This window comes from Hyperolius riggenbachi, chromosome 12 (assembly GCF_040937935.1).
Source record: "Hyperolius riggenbachi isolate aHypRig1 chromosome 12, aHypRig1.pri, whole genome shotgun sequence".
NCBI lineage: Eukaryota > Metazoa > Chordata > Amphibia > Anura > Hyperoliidae > Hyperolius > Hyperolius riggenbachi.
In genome coordinates, this window is record NC_090657.1 from 158,402,986 (window position 1) to 158,416,577 (window position 13,592).

Genomic DNA, 13,592 nt, shown 5'->3' on the forward strand with positions numbered 1-13,592 from the left:
GCAAAAATGGGATTGAAAATCAATTTCGGTTTGAAATGGGTAGGTTTAACCTCTGGTGGTTAAAACAGTTCTAGCCAGCTCCCCGCTCCTGATGTATCACACTGTTCTTTTAGCAGGTCCTCCAAGTCGTTTAAAGCTGTTGAATCAGGGCTCCGTATCTGATTATCCTCATAAGAATTATGATCCACTCTCCTCTTCGTGATTGTTCTGGATCCTTCTTTTAGACCATAAAACCATCGTAAGGTGACATTCCTGACAAAACCTTTTTCTCTCTTTACCTCCAACAATTTCTTTAGACTATTTTCACCAGCGGTGACAAATTGGCTGCCATTTCTCGTTCTTATTAACATATCCTGCAAATTTGGTGTTTCTACCATTTACGGGGGCTTTGCTATTAACTGCTAAAGTCGGCGGGTTTGGCTTCATTAACGAACTGTCATTTACCGCATTTAACCACTTGCCGACCGCGCACTCATAACGCGCGTCGGCAAAGTGGCAGCTGCAGGACCAGCGACGCACATCTGCGTCGCCGGCTGCAGGCTAATTAATCAGGGGCTGCTTCCTGTCAATTCACGGCGGGGGGCTCCGTGAATAGCCTGCGGGCCGCCGATCGCGGCTCGCAGGCTAAATGTAAACACAAGCTGAAATAATAAGAAATAATCCGCTTTGTTTACATTTGTACAACGCTGCTAACAGTAGCAGCGTTGTACTAGATCAGCGATCCACGGCCAATCAGCGGCCGGGGATCGCTGTCACATGACAGGCAGGAGCCTGTTAGAGGCTGCACAGGAAAGATCCGTTCCTGTTCAGCCTCCGATCTCCGAGGCAGGAAGGGAGGAGAGGGAGAGGGGGAATCCTGCGGTGGAGGGGGCTTTGAGGTGCCCCCCCCCGCCAGCCACACGCAGGCAGGAGCGATCAGACCCCCCCAGCACATCATCCCCCTAGTGGGGAAAAAGGGGGGCGATCTGGTCGCTCTGCCTGGTATTTGATCTGTGCTGGGGGCTGTAGAGCCCACCCAGCACAGATCAGCGAAATCAGCGCTGGTCCTTAAGGGGGGGTAAAGGCTGGGTCCTCAAGTGGTTAAGTATACTTTTTTCCTTTGAAATTTTAAAATCGATTTTCTCAAAAAGTATAAGGTCTTTTTGAAAAACAAAAAATCCCCTTGTTCCCACTTTTATTCTTAACATAACCTCCAAGTTTGGTGTTTCTGGCATGTAAGAGTTTTTTTTTTTAATATTAACCGTTAAAGTCGGCGGGTTTTGGCGGTTTAATCACAGCTGTGAGATTGGCTAAATCCGTGATCACAACCCAGATTTGGACCACGATCACGAGTGCATTTGAAACTAAATTCGTGATCAAGAGGCAATCACAAATTCGGATTACGATGTCAGATAGTGAAAAAATACTCGTGAATCAAGAGTTTGTGATGAGCAACCCTGATGGCAACGCTTTGGCCAGGGATCGCTATACAGCCGCAATGTGGCAACTTAACCTATTTTTTGGACCATTACAATTTTTTTTGTTCAGAGTGTGGGAAATACCACACACACAAAAAAAAAATATGTGGGGTCCCCTCTCCCGAGCCTCTTTTACCCCTTGTTCCCACATGCAGGCTGGGATAGCCAGAATGCTGAGCCCTGGCTGTGGGTGACTTTGCACCCTGAGCTATACCAGCCCGCATGGTCCATAGTATGGGGGGGGGGGGCTCTGTGGGAGAGGGACGGCCAAGCCTCTCCCTCCTCCTCAGGGCCCTTGTCTAATCCATGGACAAGGGGCTCCTCCCACCCTCTGGTGCCCCAGGAGGAGCTGGGGGCCAATGACGCCCTGCGGGGCTCATGGTGGCATCTGGACCCCATATGCCAACCCCCTCCCCAGGTGAAACGAGTATAGGGGTACAAAGTAGTTAAAGGGTTGCATTGAAATAAAAATGCAGCCACGAAAAAAATCCTTTAACCCCCTTAGCGGTAACCCCGTGCTACTCACGGGGTAGCCGCCACGGAGGATCACATGGCTCCAGGACGATTTTTTTTTTAATAGTGCTATACACTTTAGGTAGCGGTTTGCTAGCTAAGCGTATGCTCAAAGTTGTTCTGGTCCCCCGCAATACCTTCCGGTATACGTACCCCCCCAGCGTTCCCACACCGGCGCAGCCACCCAATCGGCTCCAGGCTTCGCAATGACAGTGATCGGGATTGCGGATGAAGTCATGACGTTGATGTCATCTCCGATTGTCGCCATAGCAACGCCGGAAGCTGATCGGGAAACTGCGATTTTCGTGGGATCGTGGCGAGGTACGTATAGACCGGAGCAACTTTGAGCATACGCTTAGCTAGCGAAATGCTAGCTAAAGCGTTAAAAATTTTTTGGGGGGACAAAAAAACCTCCTGCCGGATGCAGCCTCAGAAACTGCGTACCGCCAAGGGGGTTAATGCTCTTAATTACCTTGATTGAAGATCTCCGCCGGCCACCGCCACACACGACGCTCCCCTGTGCGCAACAGTGGGGACCGGGAGATGAGAGGGAATGCTCTATGGGACCCAGAGCCTTTCTCTCCATAGGGGAGTATCTGACTTTTTTATTTCAGTATGGGTTCCCATTCACTTTAAGGACTTTTTATTAACTTCCTGTTTGTGGCACATTAGTATATGTGAGGGGGGGGAAACTTTTCAAGATGGGTGGTAACCATGGCGGCCATTTTGAAGTTGGCCATTGAATCCAGCTTTTGTTTTTTCAATAGAAAGAGGGTCATGTGACACATCAAACTTATTGGGAATTTCACAAGAAAAACAATGGTGTGCTTGGTTTTAACGTAACTTTATTATTTTGTGAGTTATTTACAAGTTTCTGACCACTTAGAAAATGTTGTATCCAGGAGATATGAAAACAGAGTGCACACCAGAATGCTGCCTGTTACTCAATAACACTGTCTTTCATGTGGTGCAACATCCAGTAAGAGACCGATCCAATCATTATTCCACAATGACATAAAGAAACCAGGAGCAGCTCACTTGTATCATATAAAAATCCAAAACTTTAATCCATAAATCTTCATAGAAAAACAAAATTGGTGAAGAGTATTTATCATACCATACGCATCAGCATACAGTGAAAGGTCAGCAGGAGGTGCAGTGGCGTAACAGTCAATGATCGTTTTGCCCCTCCATTGGGGCTTTATCAAGACCTAATGCCCCTCTCCACCGCACTGCCCGCTTATAAACTACATGCTCCTCCCCCCATGAGGGTAACTGGCCTATCACTCACTTGTCCCATTCACCTGTTCGCGCCGTCCTTGCCGCTTCTTGCCCGTCCGTGTACGTCATATCCGCACTTCAACTACTTCTTACCAATGGAACGCATAGACTTCCGCATTCCAATCATCACGGACGCATAGCTGTTCTCTGTGCGACGTTATAGTCGCGGCGCGGTAGTAGGACATCTTGTGGCCAAAGAAAATATTACCAGTTACATTTTTGCAGCCAGGAGTATCAACCTAATAGTACCCATTTTCGATTACAGTGACATCTAGTGGCCAGACTTCATATTACATCACAGGGAAGCCTTTTTCTAATATCTATTTCAGATTGGGGTGAGGAGCACGCAGTAATTATAGTGTAACAAACACGAAAGAGACAGCTGCGGTGAACAGCGATACCACCGCAGCTGCCTCCATCTCTCTGCCTAGCAATCTGTCCGGTCCTCGGGCGTCTAGCACGCTGAGGACGGGTTTGTCAGCAGCACATAGGGTTGCAGTGTCACGTGCGCGCGCGCACAGACGAGACCTTTATGCGGGGAGGAGGCGCGTTAGCTGACCGGCCGGTCGGCTGACGTCAGAGGAGACGCTCGCCGCTCCTCATAGGTTGATGAGAGGGGGCGTGCCGGAGGGGTCTCCTCTGCTTCTTAAGCCTCCCGGAATCACTCGCAACTTGTCTGCTGTTGCGAATAATTCGTGTTAGCGCTCAGACCTGGTGTGCTTTGATCCGGGAGGAAACCGGGGATTTCACACAGTGATAGGATTTTGATAGCCATAATCATAATTTGATATTATATTATCTGTGTTTGACTCTTGCTCGTCCTGACCATTCTTACTCTCAGTGATTCTGTACTTCTGCCCATCTGATCTTGTTGCTGACTCTGCCTGTTATAACCTTCTTGCCTTCTGACTTTGTACCGTACCTGCCAGTCTGTTGCCAACTCGTTTAGTCTGACTACTCTACTCTCACCAGAGGGCCCTTGTCTCTGGTGAGGGGTTCAGTACTGTTAGTGCCCACCAGCTCCTCTAGTGTGGCATAGCTAAACCTATCAGTACTACTGTTGCACCAAGCACCATACTTTACTATCACAGTAGCTGTTTGTATACTTGTATTATTGGTGATTCTGCAGATCATCATATAATCAGGTATATATCTGCATTATAGGTGATAATGCAGATCACCTAATAATCAGAATTCTGTTACTTGCTGACACCAAATATTACATATAGCAGTACAAAAGCATACCGCGTACAAACCTTACATACATAAAACAGAACAATAGAACTACAAACAAATTATGTATATATATATATATATATATATATATATATATATATATATATGACTTTGCATGTAGTATATAAGCGGGCAGTGCGGTGGAGAGGGGCATTAGGTCTTGATAAAGCCCCAATGAAGGGGCAAAATGATTGTCGACCGTTACTCCGCTGCACCTCCCGCTGACCTTTCACTGTATGCTGAGCCGTATGGTATGATAAGTACTCTTTACCAATTTTAATTGCTGCAGTTTTTCTATGAAGATTTTTGGATTAAACTTTTGGATTTTTATATGATACAAGTGAGCAGCTCCTGGTTTCTTTATCTCATTGTGGAACAGTTATAAAATGTGTTCAATGTGCTGCCCATTGCGTTGGATTGTCAATGCAACCCTCTTCTCCCACTCTTCACACACTGATAGCAACACCACAGGAGAAATGCTAGCACAGGCTTCCAGTATTAGTTTCAGGTGCTGCACATCTCGGATCTTCACAGCATAGACAATTGCCTTCAGATGACCCCAATGATAAAAGTCTAAGGGGGTTAGATCGGGAGACCGTGGGCGCCATTCAACTGGCCCACAACGACCAATCCACTTTTCAGGAAACTGTTCACCTAGGAATGCTCGGACCTGACACCCATAACGTGGTGGTGCACCATCTTGCTGGAAAAACTCAGGGAACGTGCCAGCTTCAGTGCATAAAGAGGGAAACACATCATCATGTAGCAATTTCACATATCCAGTGGCCTTGAGGTTTCCATTGATGAAGAATGGCCCCACTATCTTTATACCCCATATACCACACCGTCATCTGAAGGCAATTGTCTATGCTGTGAAGATACGAGATGTGCAGCACCTGAAACTACGGATACTGGAAGCCTGTGCTAGCATTTCTCCTGCAGTGTTGCTATCATTGTGTGAAGAGTGGGAGAAGAGGGTTGCATTGACAATCCAACACAATGGGCAGCACATTGAACACATTTTTATAAGTGGTCAGAAACTTGTAAATAACTCATGAAAGAATAAAGTTACATTAAACCAAGCACACCATTGTTTTTCTTGTGAAATTCCCAATAATTATAATGTGTCACATGACCCTCTTCCTATTGAAAAAACAAAAGTTGGATTCAAAATGTCCGACTTCAAAATGGCTGCCATGGTCACCACCCATCTTGAAAAGTTTTCCCTCTCACATATACTAATGTGCCACAAACGGGAAGTTAATATCATCAACCATTCAAATTTTATTAGTTGTATCCATATAAATGGCCCACCCTGTATACCAGAGCACACAAATCTATGAATTATTGACCCTTTTTATCTCTTTTATGCTCTCAGAAGCCATTTACTGACAGAAAAGTGTTTTATGGCTGTGATTACTTATCAGTGAGGGTTATTCGCGTTTTATGTGAATGGTGAAGTTAACAAACAAAACCACCGCTATTGGTCTGACACTAACCCACATTGGATAGATCCCTCCAAGACTGTTGGAACAAAACAAATTATGGTATGGTGTAGTATATGGGGTGTATCCATAGATGAGGTGTATCCATATAAATGGCCCATCCTGTAGTTGGTGAGATACCCGCAGGTGGAATACTTACACCGGCTCGCTCCTCTCCCCCCTCAGCATTTGCACAATCTCGTCCCGGGTCTCGGGGTCCTCATAGCACACGGTGTATTTCCCGATGGACTCTGCGCTCTTCACAATGGAGGCATTCCTGGAAGACATGACTTTGTGTTACTGGGTGCAGTGCGGGTTCACTCCTGAATAGTTGGTATCAGGCCCCTGGGAAAGGCTGTGATCCCATTACACGAGCAGGGAGAAGTGTGGCAGTACCTGAGGATGCTCCAGTGGATGTCGAAGTAGATGTGAGTGGATTGGGAGAGCTCCTCGATCATGGCCTCGCGACTGGCCGGGCTGATGCTCCACAGCAGGCTGGCGTTGCTCTTGATCTTGGCTGTGACGATGTCCTCTGGCATATAATTCACTATAAACTGCATGGCAGACTGGCGAGACAAACCCAACATCACGTGATTACATGTTATACAAGCCAGCCGCATTCACATGCAGGAGAAACCGACCTCTCACAGCCTCACCCAGCAGGGCGAAGTGTAGTGCAGTTGGTGGTGGGGGGTAGCAGGGGTTAGTGAAGTTTAGTGTAGCTGGGTGCATCAGGGGTTAGTAAAATGTAGGGTAGTGTAGTTGGTGGTGGCAGCAGAGGTTAGTGAAGTGTAGTGTAGTTGGTGAGGGTAGTAGGGGTTAGTGAAGTTTAATGTAGCTCGGTGCATCAGGGGTTAGTGAAGTGTAGGGTAGTTTAGTTGGTGGGGGTAGCAGGGGTAAGTGTAGTTTAGAGTAGCTGGTGGTGGCAACAGGGGTTAGTGAAGTGTAGTGTAGTTGGTGGGGTAGCAGGGGTCAGTGTAATGTAGTGTAGTTGGTGGGAGTAGCAGGGGTAATTGAAGTCTAGTGTAGTACGGGTAGCAGCAGGGGCTAGTGTAGTACAGTATAGCTGGTGGACATAGGGGTCAGTGAATTGTTGTGTAGTTGGTGGGGGTAGCAGAGGTTAGTGAAATGTAGTGTAGTTGGTGGGGGCAGCAGAGGTTAGTGAAGTGTAGCATAGTGTAGTTGGTAGGGACAGCAGGGGTTAGTGAAGTGTAGTGTAGTTGGTGGGGGTAGCAGAGGTTAGTGAAGTGTAGTGTAGTATAAGGTGGTCATAGGGGTTAGTGTAGTGTAGTTGGTAGGGGTAGCAAAGGTTAGTAAAGTGTAGCGTAGTTGGTGGGGGTAGCAGGGGTTAGTGAAGTGTAGTTGATGGGGTAGCGGGGGTTAGAGACGTGAAGTGTAGTTGGTGGGGGTGGCAGAGGTTAGTGAAGTGTAGTGTAGAATAGCTGGTGAGCATAAGGGTTAGTGTAGTGTAGTTGGTGTGGGTAGTGTAGTGTGGTTGGCGGTGGCAGCAGGGGTTAGTGAAGTGTAGTGTAGATGGTAGGGGTAGCAGGGGTTAGTGAGGTGTAGTGTAGTGTAGCTGGTGGGCATGGGGATAGTGTTATGTAGTTGGTGGGGCTGCAGGGGTAAGTGAAGTGTAGTGTGGCCGTGTGCCTCCTGAGTCGCCATCCTGCCGCGCGGATCTCACGGCCACCCGGAATCCAGCCGCTGCCACACCTAACTAGCCATTGTTGTCAGCATCAGCATAGGCAAACGGAGCTCTGGGCCTAGTATACAGCGGACGGTCTAGTTCCATCGCTGACCATCCAGACAGACAGACTCTCAGCATTGGGTGAGATACTTTGGTTGTTTGATGCCACTTCTATGTCTCTGTGCTGATCATATACCATCTGGGGTAGCAGAGGTTAATGAAGTGTAGTGTGGGCATAGGGGTTAGTGTAGTGTAGTTGGTGGGGACAGCAGTGGTAAGTGAAGTGTAGTGTGGTGTAACAGGGGTAAGTGAAGTGCAGTGTGATGTAGTAGGGGTAAGTGAAGTGTAGTGTGGTGTAGCAGGGGTAAGTGAAGTGTAGTGTAGTTAGTGGGGGTAGTAGAGGTTAGTGAAGTGTAGTGTAGAGTAGCTGGTGGGCATAGGGGTTAGTGTAGTGTAGTTGGTGGGGGCAGCAGGGGTAAGTGAAGTGTAGTGTGGTATAGCACGGGTAAGGTAGTGTAGTGTAGTGTAGCACGGGCTAGCGTAGCTGGGCAGTGTAGCTTAGATAGAGATATTTTCAGCGGGAAAGGTCCATAAGATGTCCATGCAGTGGTAACTGTCAGTGTGTAGCTGGGCCCTTTAGTGGTAAATGTTAGTGTGTAGCCGGGCCCGGGGCAGCAAACATAACTGTCAATGTGTAGCTGGACCCTGTAGGAGCACCATGTATGCAGTGTGTAGCTGGGCCCTGTAGCAGCGTCAATGTGTAGCTGGACCCTGTAGCAGTGTCAGTGTGTAGCTGGGCCCTGTAGCAGCGTCAATGTGTAGCTGGACCCTGTAGGAGCACCATGTATGCAGTGTGTAGCTGAGCCCTGTAGCAGCGTCAATGTGTAGCTGGGCCCTGTAGCAGCGTCAGTGTGTAGCTGGGCCCTGTAGCAGCGTCAGTGTGTAGCTGGACCCTGTAGCAGCGTCAGTGTGTAGCTGGGCCCTGTAGCAGCGTCAGTGTGTAGCTGGGCCCTGTAGCAGCGTCAGTGTGTAGCTGGGCCCTGTAGCAGCGTCAGTGTGTAGCTGGGCCCTGTAGCAGCGTCAGTGTGTAGCTGGGCCCTGTAGCAGCGTCAGTGTGTAGCTGGGCCCTGTAGCAGCGTCAGTGTGTAGCTGTGTCAGTGTGTAGTGGGCCCTGTAGCAGCGTCAGTGTGTAGCTGGGCCCTGTAGCAGCGTCAGTGTGTAGCTGGGCCCTGTAGCAGCGTCAGTGTGTAGCTGGGCCCTGTAGCAGCGTCAGTGTGTAGCTGTGTCAGTGTGTAGTGGGCCCTGTAGCAGCGTCAGTGTGTAGTGGGCCCTGTAGCAGCGTCAGTGTGTAGTGGGCCCTGTAGCAGCATCAGTCTGTAGTTGGCCCTGTAGCAGCATCAGTGTGTAGCTGAGCCCTGTAGTACCACCGTGCATGCAGTGTGTAGTGGGTCCTGTAGCAGTGTCAGTGTGTAGTGGGCCCTATAGCGGTGTCAGTGTGTAGCGAGCCCTGTAGCAGTGTCAGTGTGTACCTGGGCCCTGTAGCAGCGTTAGTGTGTAGCTGAGCCCTGTAGTACTGCCGTGCATGCATTGTGCAGTGGGTCCTGTAGCAGTGTCAGTGTGTAGTGGGCCCTATAGCGGTGTCAGTGTGTAGTGGGCCTTATAGCGGTGTCAGTGTGTAGCTGAGCCCTGTAGGACAAGTGCTGTAATAACAGCGCAGGAGATTTGGGTGCAGCCGGTGCCACCATAGGCCGTAATAGGAATTACAACTATAGCGGCACACACTGAGTAACTTCAACGCCGTCAGAAGATGGAGTTGAAGTTACTTTTAAAACTCTGTAATTGGGCCGCCAGCAATAGCTGGAAGCCGAATTACATCATTCCCCACCATCCACGTGGCCCTGGAGGGGGAATAATAATTAAGCTGCTGGGACTTGTGCAGGAGCAGGGTAAACTGTTCAGCGGCTGTATCCTGCGCCCAAGACTCGCGGCGGCGATTTCATAGGTATGCCCTGTATGAGTGCCGTGCATGCAGTGCGTAGCGGGCCCTGTAGGAGCGCCATGCATGCAGTGCGTAGCGGGCCCTGTAGGAGTGTCGTGCATCCAGTGTGTACTCACAGGGTGTAAGGCATAGCTGTACGTCAGCTCGTCATACGCTGACTGTGAGAACGGGATGAGGTTCTGTTGCTGAGCGCTCATAGTGAATAGCGGCTGAAAGACAAAACAGACATTACACAACACTGAGCACAGAAATACATAATCGACAAGATATGAGATACATAATGTGTGTACACAAGATAAGCACACTGCTACCAACTCACAGCAATGCACAAGAACCATTTACATTTACAAAAATGTTTAAAAAGCTACTAATAAAGGCATATTTCCCTCATTTCACAATATTATAGGGTAGTAACTAAAAATAATACTATATGGTTTTGAGCTGACACAGATTTTATGATAATTTCATGCAGCTTGCACTTGCTCTTTACTGTCAGTATAATAAGGAATGCTGTCTGTATCACATTGTTCATCCATTTCCCTGCACTGCAATAATCCAGCAAATTCCCAATGAAATACCGCATGATTCTGCAAAATACTGAATGAAATCCTTCGAAGTCCCTCAATCCGAGTCTACTACCCCTTTCATTTCCATATTGCTGTAACCTATCTCCTCCCGGGTCCAGCCAACATTCCCTCAGTCCATTATAGGGGACTTCGACATCCCAATCGACACTAATACCTCCTGCGCCTCCAAGTTCGCGTCACTTAACACCTCCGTTGACCTCACACTGTGGTCCACCACTGCAACCCATGCTGATGGCCACATACTCAACCTAATCTTCTCTAGATGCTGCTCCCTTTCCAGCCCTTATCGACTCCTCCCTCCCACTGTCGGATCATAAGTTATTCAAATTCAACATCCTTCCATCCAGCCTCACCCCCCCCCCCCCCCCCCAGCCCTCCCTCCAAGACCTGAAATCAATCCGGAATCAGCCTTGTGACGCCGCATCCGCCACCACCTGAATGTCCTCCTTAAAGGATACCACAGCCCACAGGCAGTGGTAAAATAGAAGCTGCAATGTGGAGGGAAAGAAAGACACGTACTTACCGCCTCCCTCGTTCCCTGCCGTCGGGTCCCGCTCGTCTCCTACAGCTGCCGGTACCGACCCGACTCTCCTGACCCTTCACTCGGACATACTACGCTGGGCATGCGCAGTATGTCACTATACTCTTCGCTTCTGCCGTCGCATCATGACGGCAGAAGTACGGACACTCCCCTGCCTCCTCCTCTCCCAGCGTGTGCGCTCCAATCTAAAGCTAGCGTGACATGCTATCTGGAGTTCGCACTGGGACAATCGATGTGGAGAGAGCGGAGGGGGAGTAAGTTAAAAAAAACACAGCCGGCTGGAGGGAGGGATCGAGTGAGTGGGTGGGCAGGTGGGCGGGCAGGCAGCAAGTGGGCGGGCAGCGGCAGTACAGTCCAAGCATTCTGTACATAGATGCAATGACATCTATGGTACAGCAAGAAAATTATCCCCACATTTATCTCTGCATATTTGCATGTATATACATCATGTATATACATCATGTATATACATGCAAATATGCAGAGATAAATGTGGGGGTGCTCCTACAGGGCCTGGAACACGCTGCATACATGGCACTCCTACAGGGCCTGCTACACACTGACAGTTACCACTGCAGGGCCCGGCTACACACTGACAGTTAACCGTGCAAGGCCAAGCTACACATGCAGTGTGCAGCGGGCCCTGAAGGAGCGCCATGTATGCAGTTCCTGAAGCAGTGGAGGACGGCGGCGTGGGAGCGATCTGAGCGGATGAGCCTTGAGGAAGCCCCAGGTATGTATAAAACTTTATTTTTGTCAGCTCTGGTACACTTTAAACCTTTAGACTGTAAGGCCTTTTGGCCAGAGCTCTCTTCCTCTTTTGTCTCACAATGCTGTGTAATGGGTGTACATACCCCCCACCCCTGTGTAATGTGTGTGCATACCTACCATCCCTGTGTAAAAATATGTACCGTAGATACTCAAATACAAGTCAACCTCGTGTATAAGTCGACACCAATATTCAACCCTCTTAAGCTGGAATTTTTTATAAACTCAAGTATAAGTCTACCCAGCAAAGTTAAAGGTTGCACTTGGGGCTCAGGAGCGGTTAATGATGGCACTGCATACAGTTTTGCAGCCATTAACCCATTCTGTCCCTTAAGTGCAGCCAATACCTCCTCCTGGCCCCCAAGTGCTGCAATTATTCACTCCCTTTTATGTAGCCCAATATTCCCCCGCCCCTTTCCTTGTTAATTGTTGTGACCAGGACTTTCAGACCTGTGTTTTCCGGGCATTTCCTTTCCTCAAAGTATCACTTATCACACGGGAAATTGCTGCAAATGGTAATATCACTATTAGTACACACATCACTCAGTGTGCTCAGTGTTGCCAGTGACTCGTGTATAAGTCGACCCCTATACTTTTATGAAGTGAAGCAGACCTACATTTCTAGACTTATACTTGAATATATACAGTAGCTGATTTGTTCACTGCATCAGTGGATATTCACCATTGTCTTGTACTGTTAATTATAACTGTATTCTTATACCCTGTAATGCTGTTGTACGGCGCCACAAAAGATGCTGTTGCTGTATAAATCATTAATAATAATAATAATAATAATAAGTGAATACCGCATGAGGTAAATTACAGAACATTAATTTATTACTGAGCATGTCTTAGTGAATTGTGCAGTTAGCGGCATCGTATCTGGCACATTACCATCAACACATACCTCGTAGCCGCTGATGCTGATCCGAATAGACACATCCAGAGGCTGATTGGTCACCCCGGCCACAGACTTCACCAGCGACATGAACAGGAGCGGGAACCACACAATGCAGATCAGGGCAAAAATAATAACTCCACCCATTCCGTACTTGACAATTTTCTTTTTTTTCTGCCCTGGAGGCTCTGGGTATTTCTGCAAAGTGCGGGAAATGTGTTAATATCCAGGCAGTGATCTGAGTGTGCTTCCTGCAGAGATACTGCAATATTTTCTGAATAAGTGACGCAATAGACCTGGAAACTAATAAACAACATTTCTTTCACATTAATAGTATATTACTTCCACCTATTCAGGTTCCATACCTTCTCAGATTCTCGATAACACTTCATTATGAAGATATTGGCATATAAATCTTCCACACAGATCCAGCTGGATAGGCTGAGTGTCGTGTCTGTCCATATCCAATCCATCACGGCTCGCATCTCTGTCAGGAAAGGGACCATCCGGAACCTAAACACGAAGAGGAGATCAAAGTTTCTACAAAATCATATCCTGATCTCCTGGACCAAATGTTCTACAAAACCACATCCTGATCTCCAGGACTAAATGCTGTACAAAACAACATCCCGATCTGGACTAAATGCTCCACAAAACCACATCCTGATCTCCTGGATTAAATGCTCTAAAAAAACCACATCCCAATCTCCTGGACTAAATGCTCTACAAAATCACATCCCGATCTCCTGGACTAAATGCTCTACAAAACCACATCCCGATCTCCTAGACTAAATGCTCCAAAAACTACATCCTGATCTCCTGTACTAAATGCTCCAAAAACCACTGTAATAATCTGCTCTGCTGTCTGCACAGGCAGACAGCTTTTTGACCATTTTTTAGGTCTGAGTGCTGCAGGTCTCTGGAAAAGAGACCTGTCTTCACTCTGCAAGTTTCAGAGTTGCTGTTCTGGTGAGGAATTTGCATCCACTTGTCATGCAAATTGCTTAGCTGCTTCCTTTGATGGCTTGCAGTATAAATGCCATTTCCTCCCAGAATTCCCTGCTGGTCATGAAGGTTTGTTCCTGCTAACTTACCTGGAGTCTCAGCCCTCTGCTCATTGTAGGCTATTATTGCTAGCTTA

At 47.9% G+C, this 13,592-nt stretch overlaps 1 protein-coding gene across 3 annotated transcripts in view; it reads right to left on the reverse strand.

Moving 5' to 3' along the window:
* LOC137542170 (piezo-type mechanosensitive ion channel component 2-like) overlaps nucleotides 1-13,592 on the reverse strand; it is a 258,588-nt gene that overhangs the window by 9,568 nt on the left and 235,428 nt on the right. For all 3 annotated transcript variants that reach the window (XM_068263888.1, XM_068263889.1, XM_068263890.1), the window contains 5 exons: nucleotides 12,817-12,964; nucleotides 12,461-12,649; nucleotides 9,774-9,866; nucleotides 6,368-6,537; nucleotides 6,132-6,248 (listed from right to left, as the gene is read on the reverse strand). In XM_068263888.1, the coding sequence (XP_068119989.1) occupies nucleotides 6,132-6,248; nucleotides 6,368-6,537; nucleotides 9,774-9,866; nucleotides 12,461-12,649; nucleotides 12,817-12,964 (717 nt within the window). The remainder of the gene's footprint in view (nucleotides 1-6,131; nucleotides 6,249-6,367; nucleotides 6,538-9,773; nucleotides 9,867-12,460; nucleotides 12,650-12,816; nucleotides 12,965-13,592) is intronic.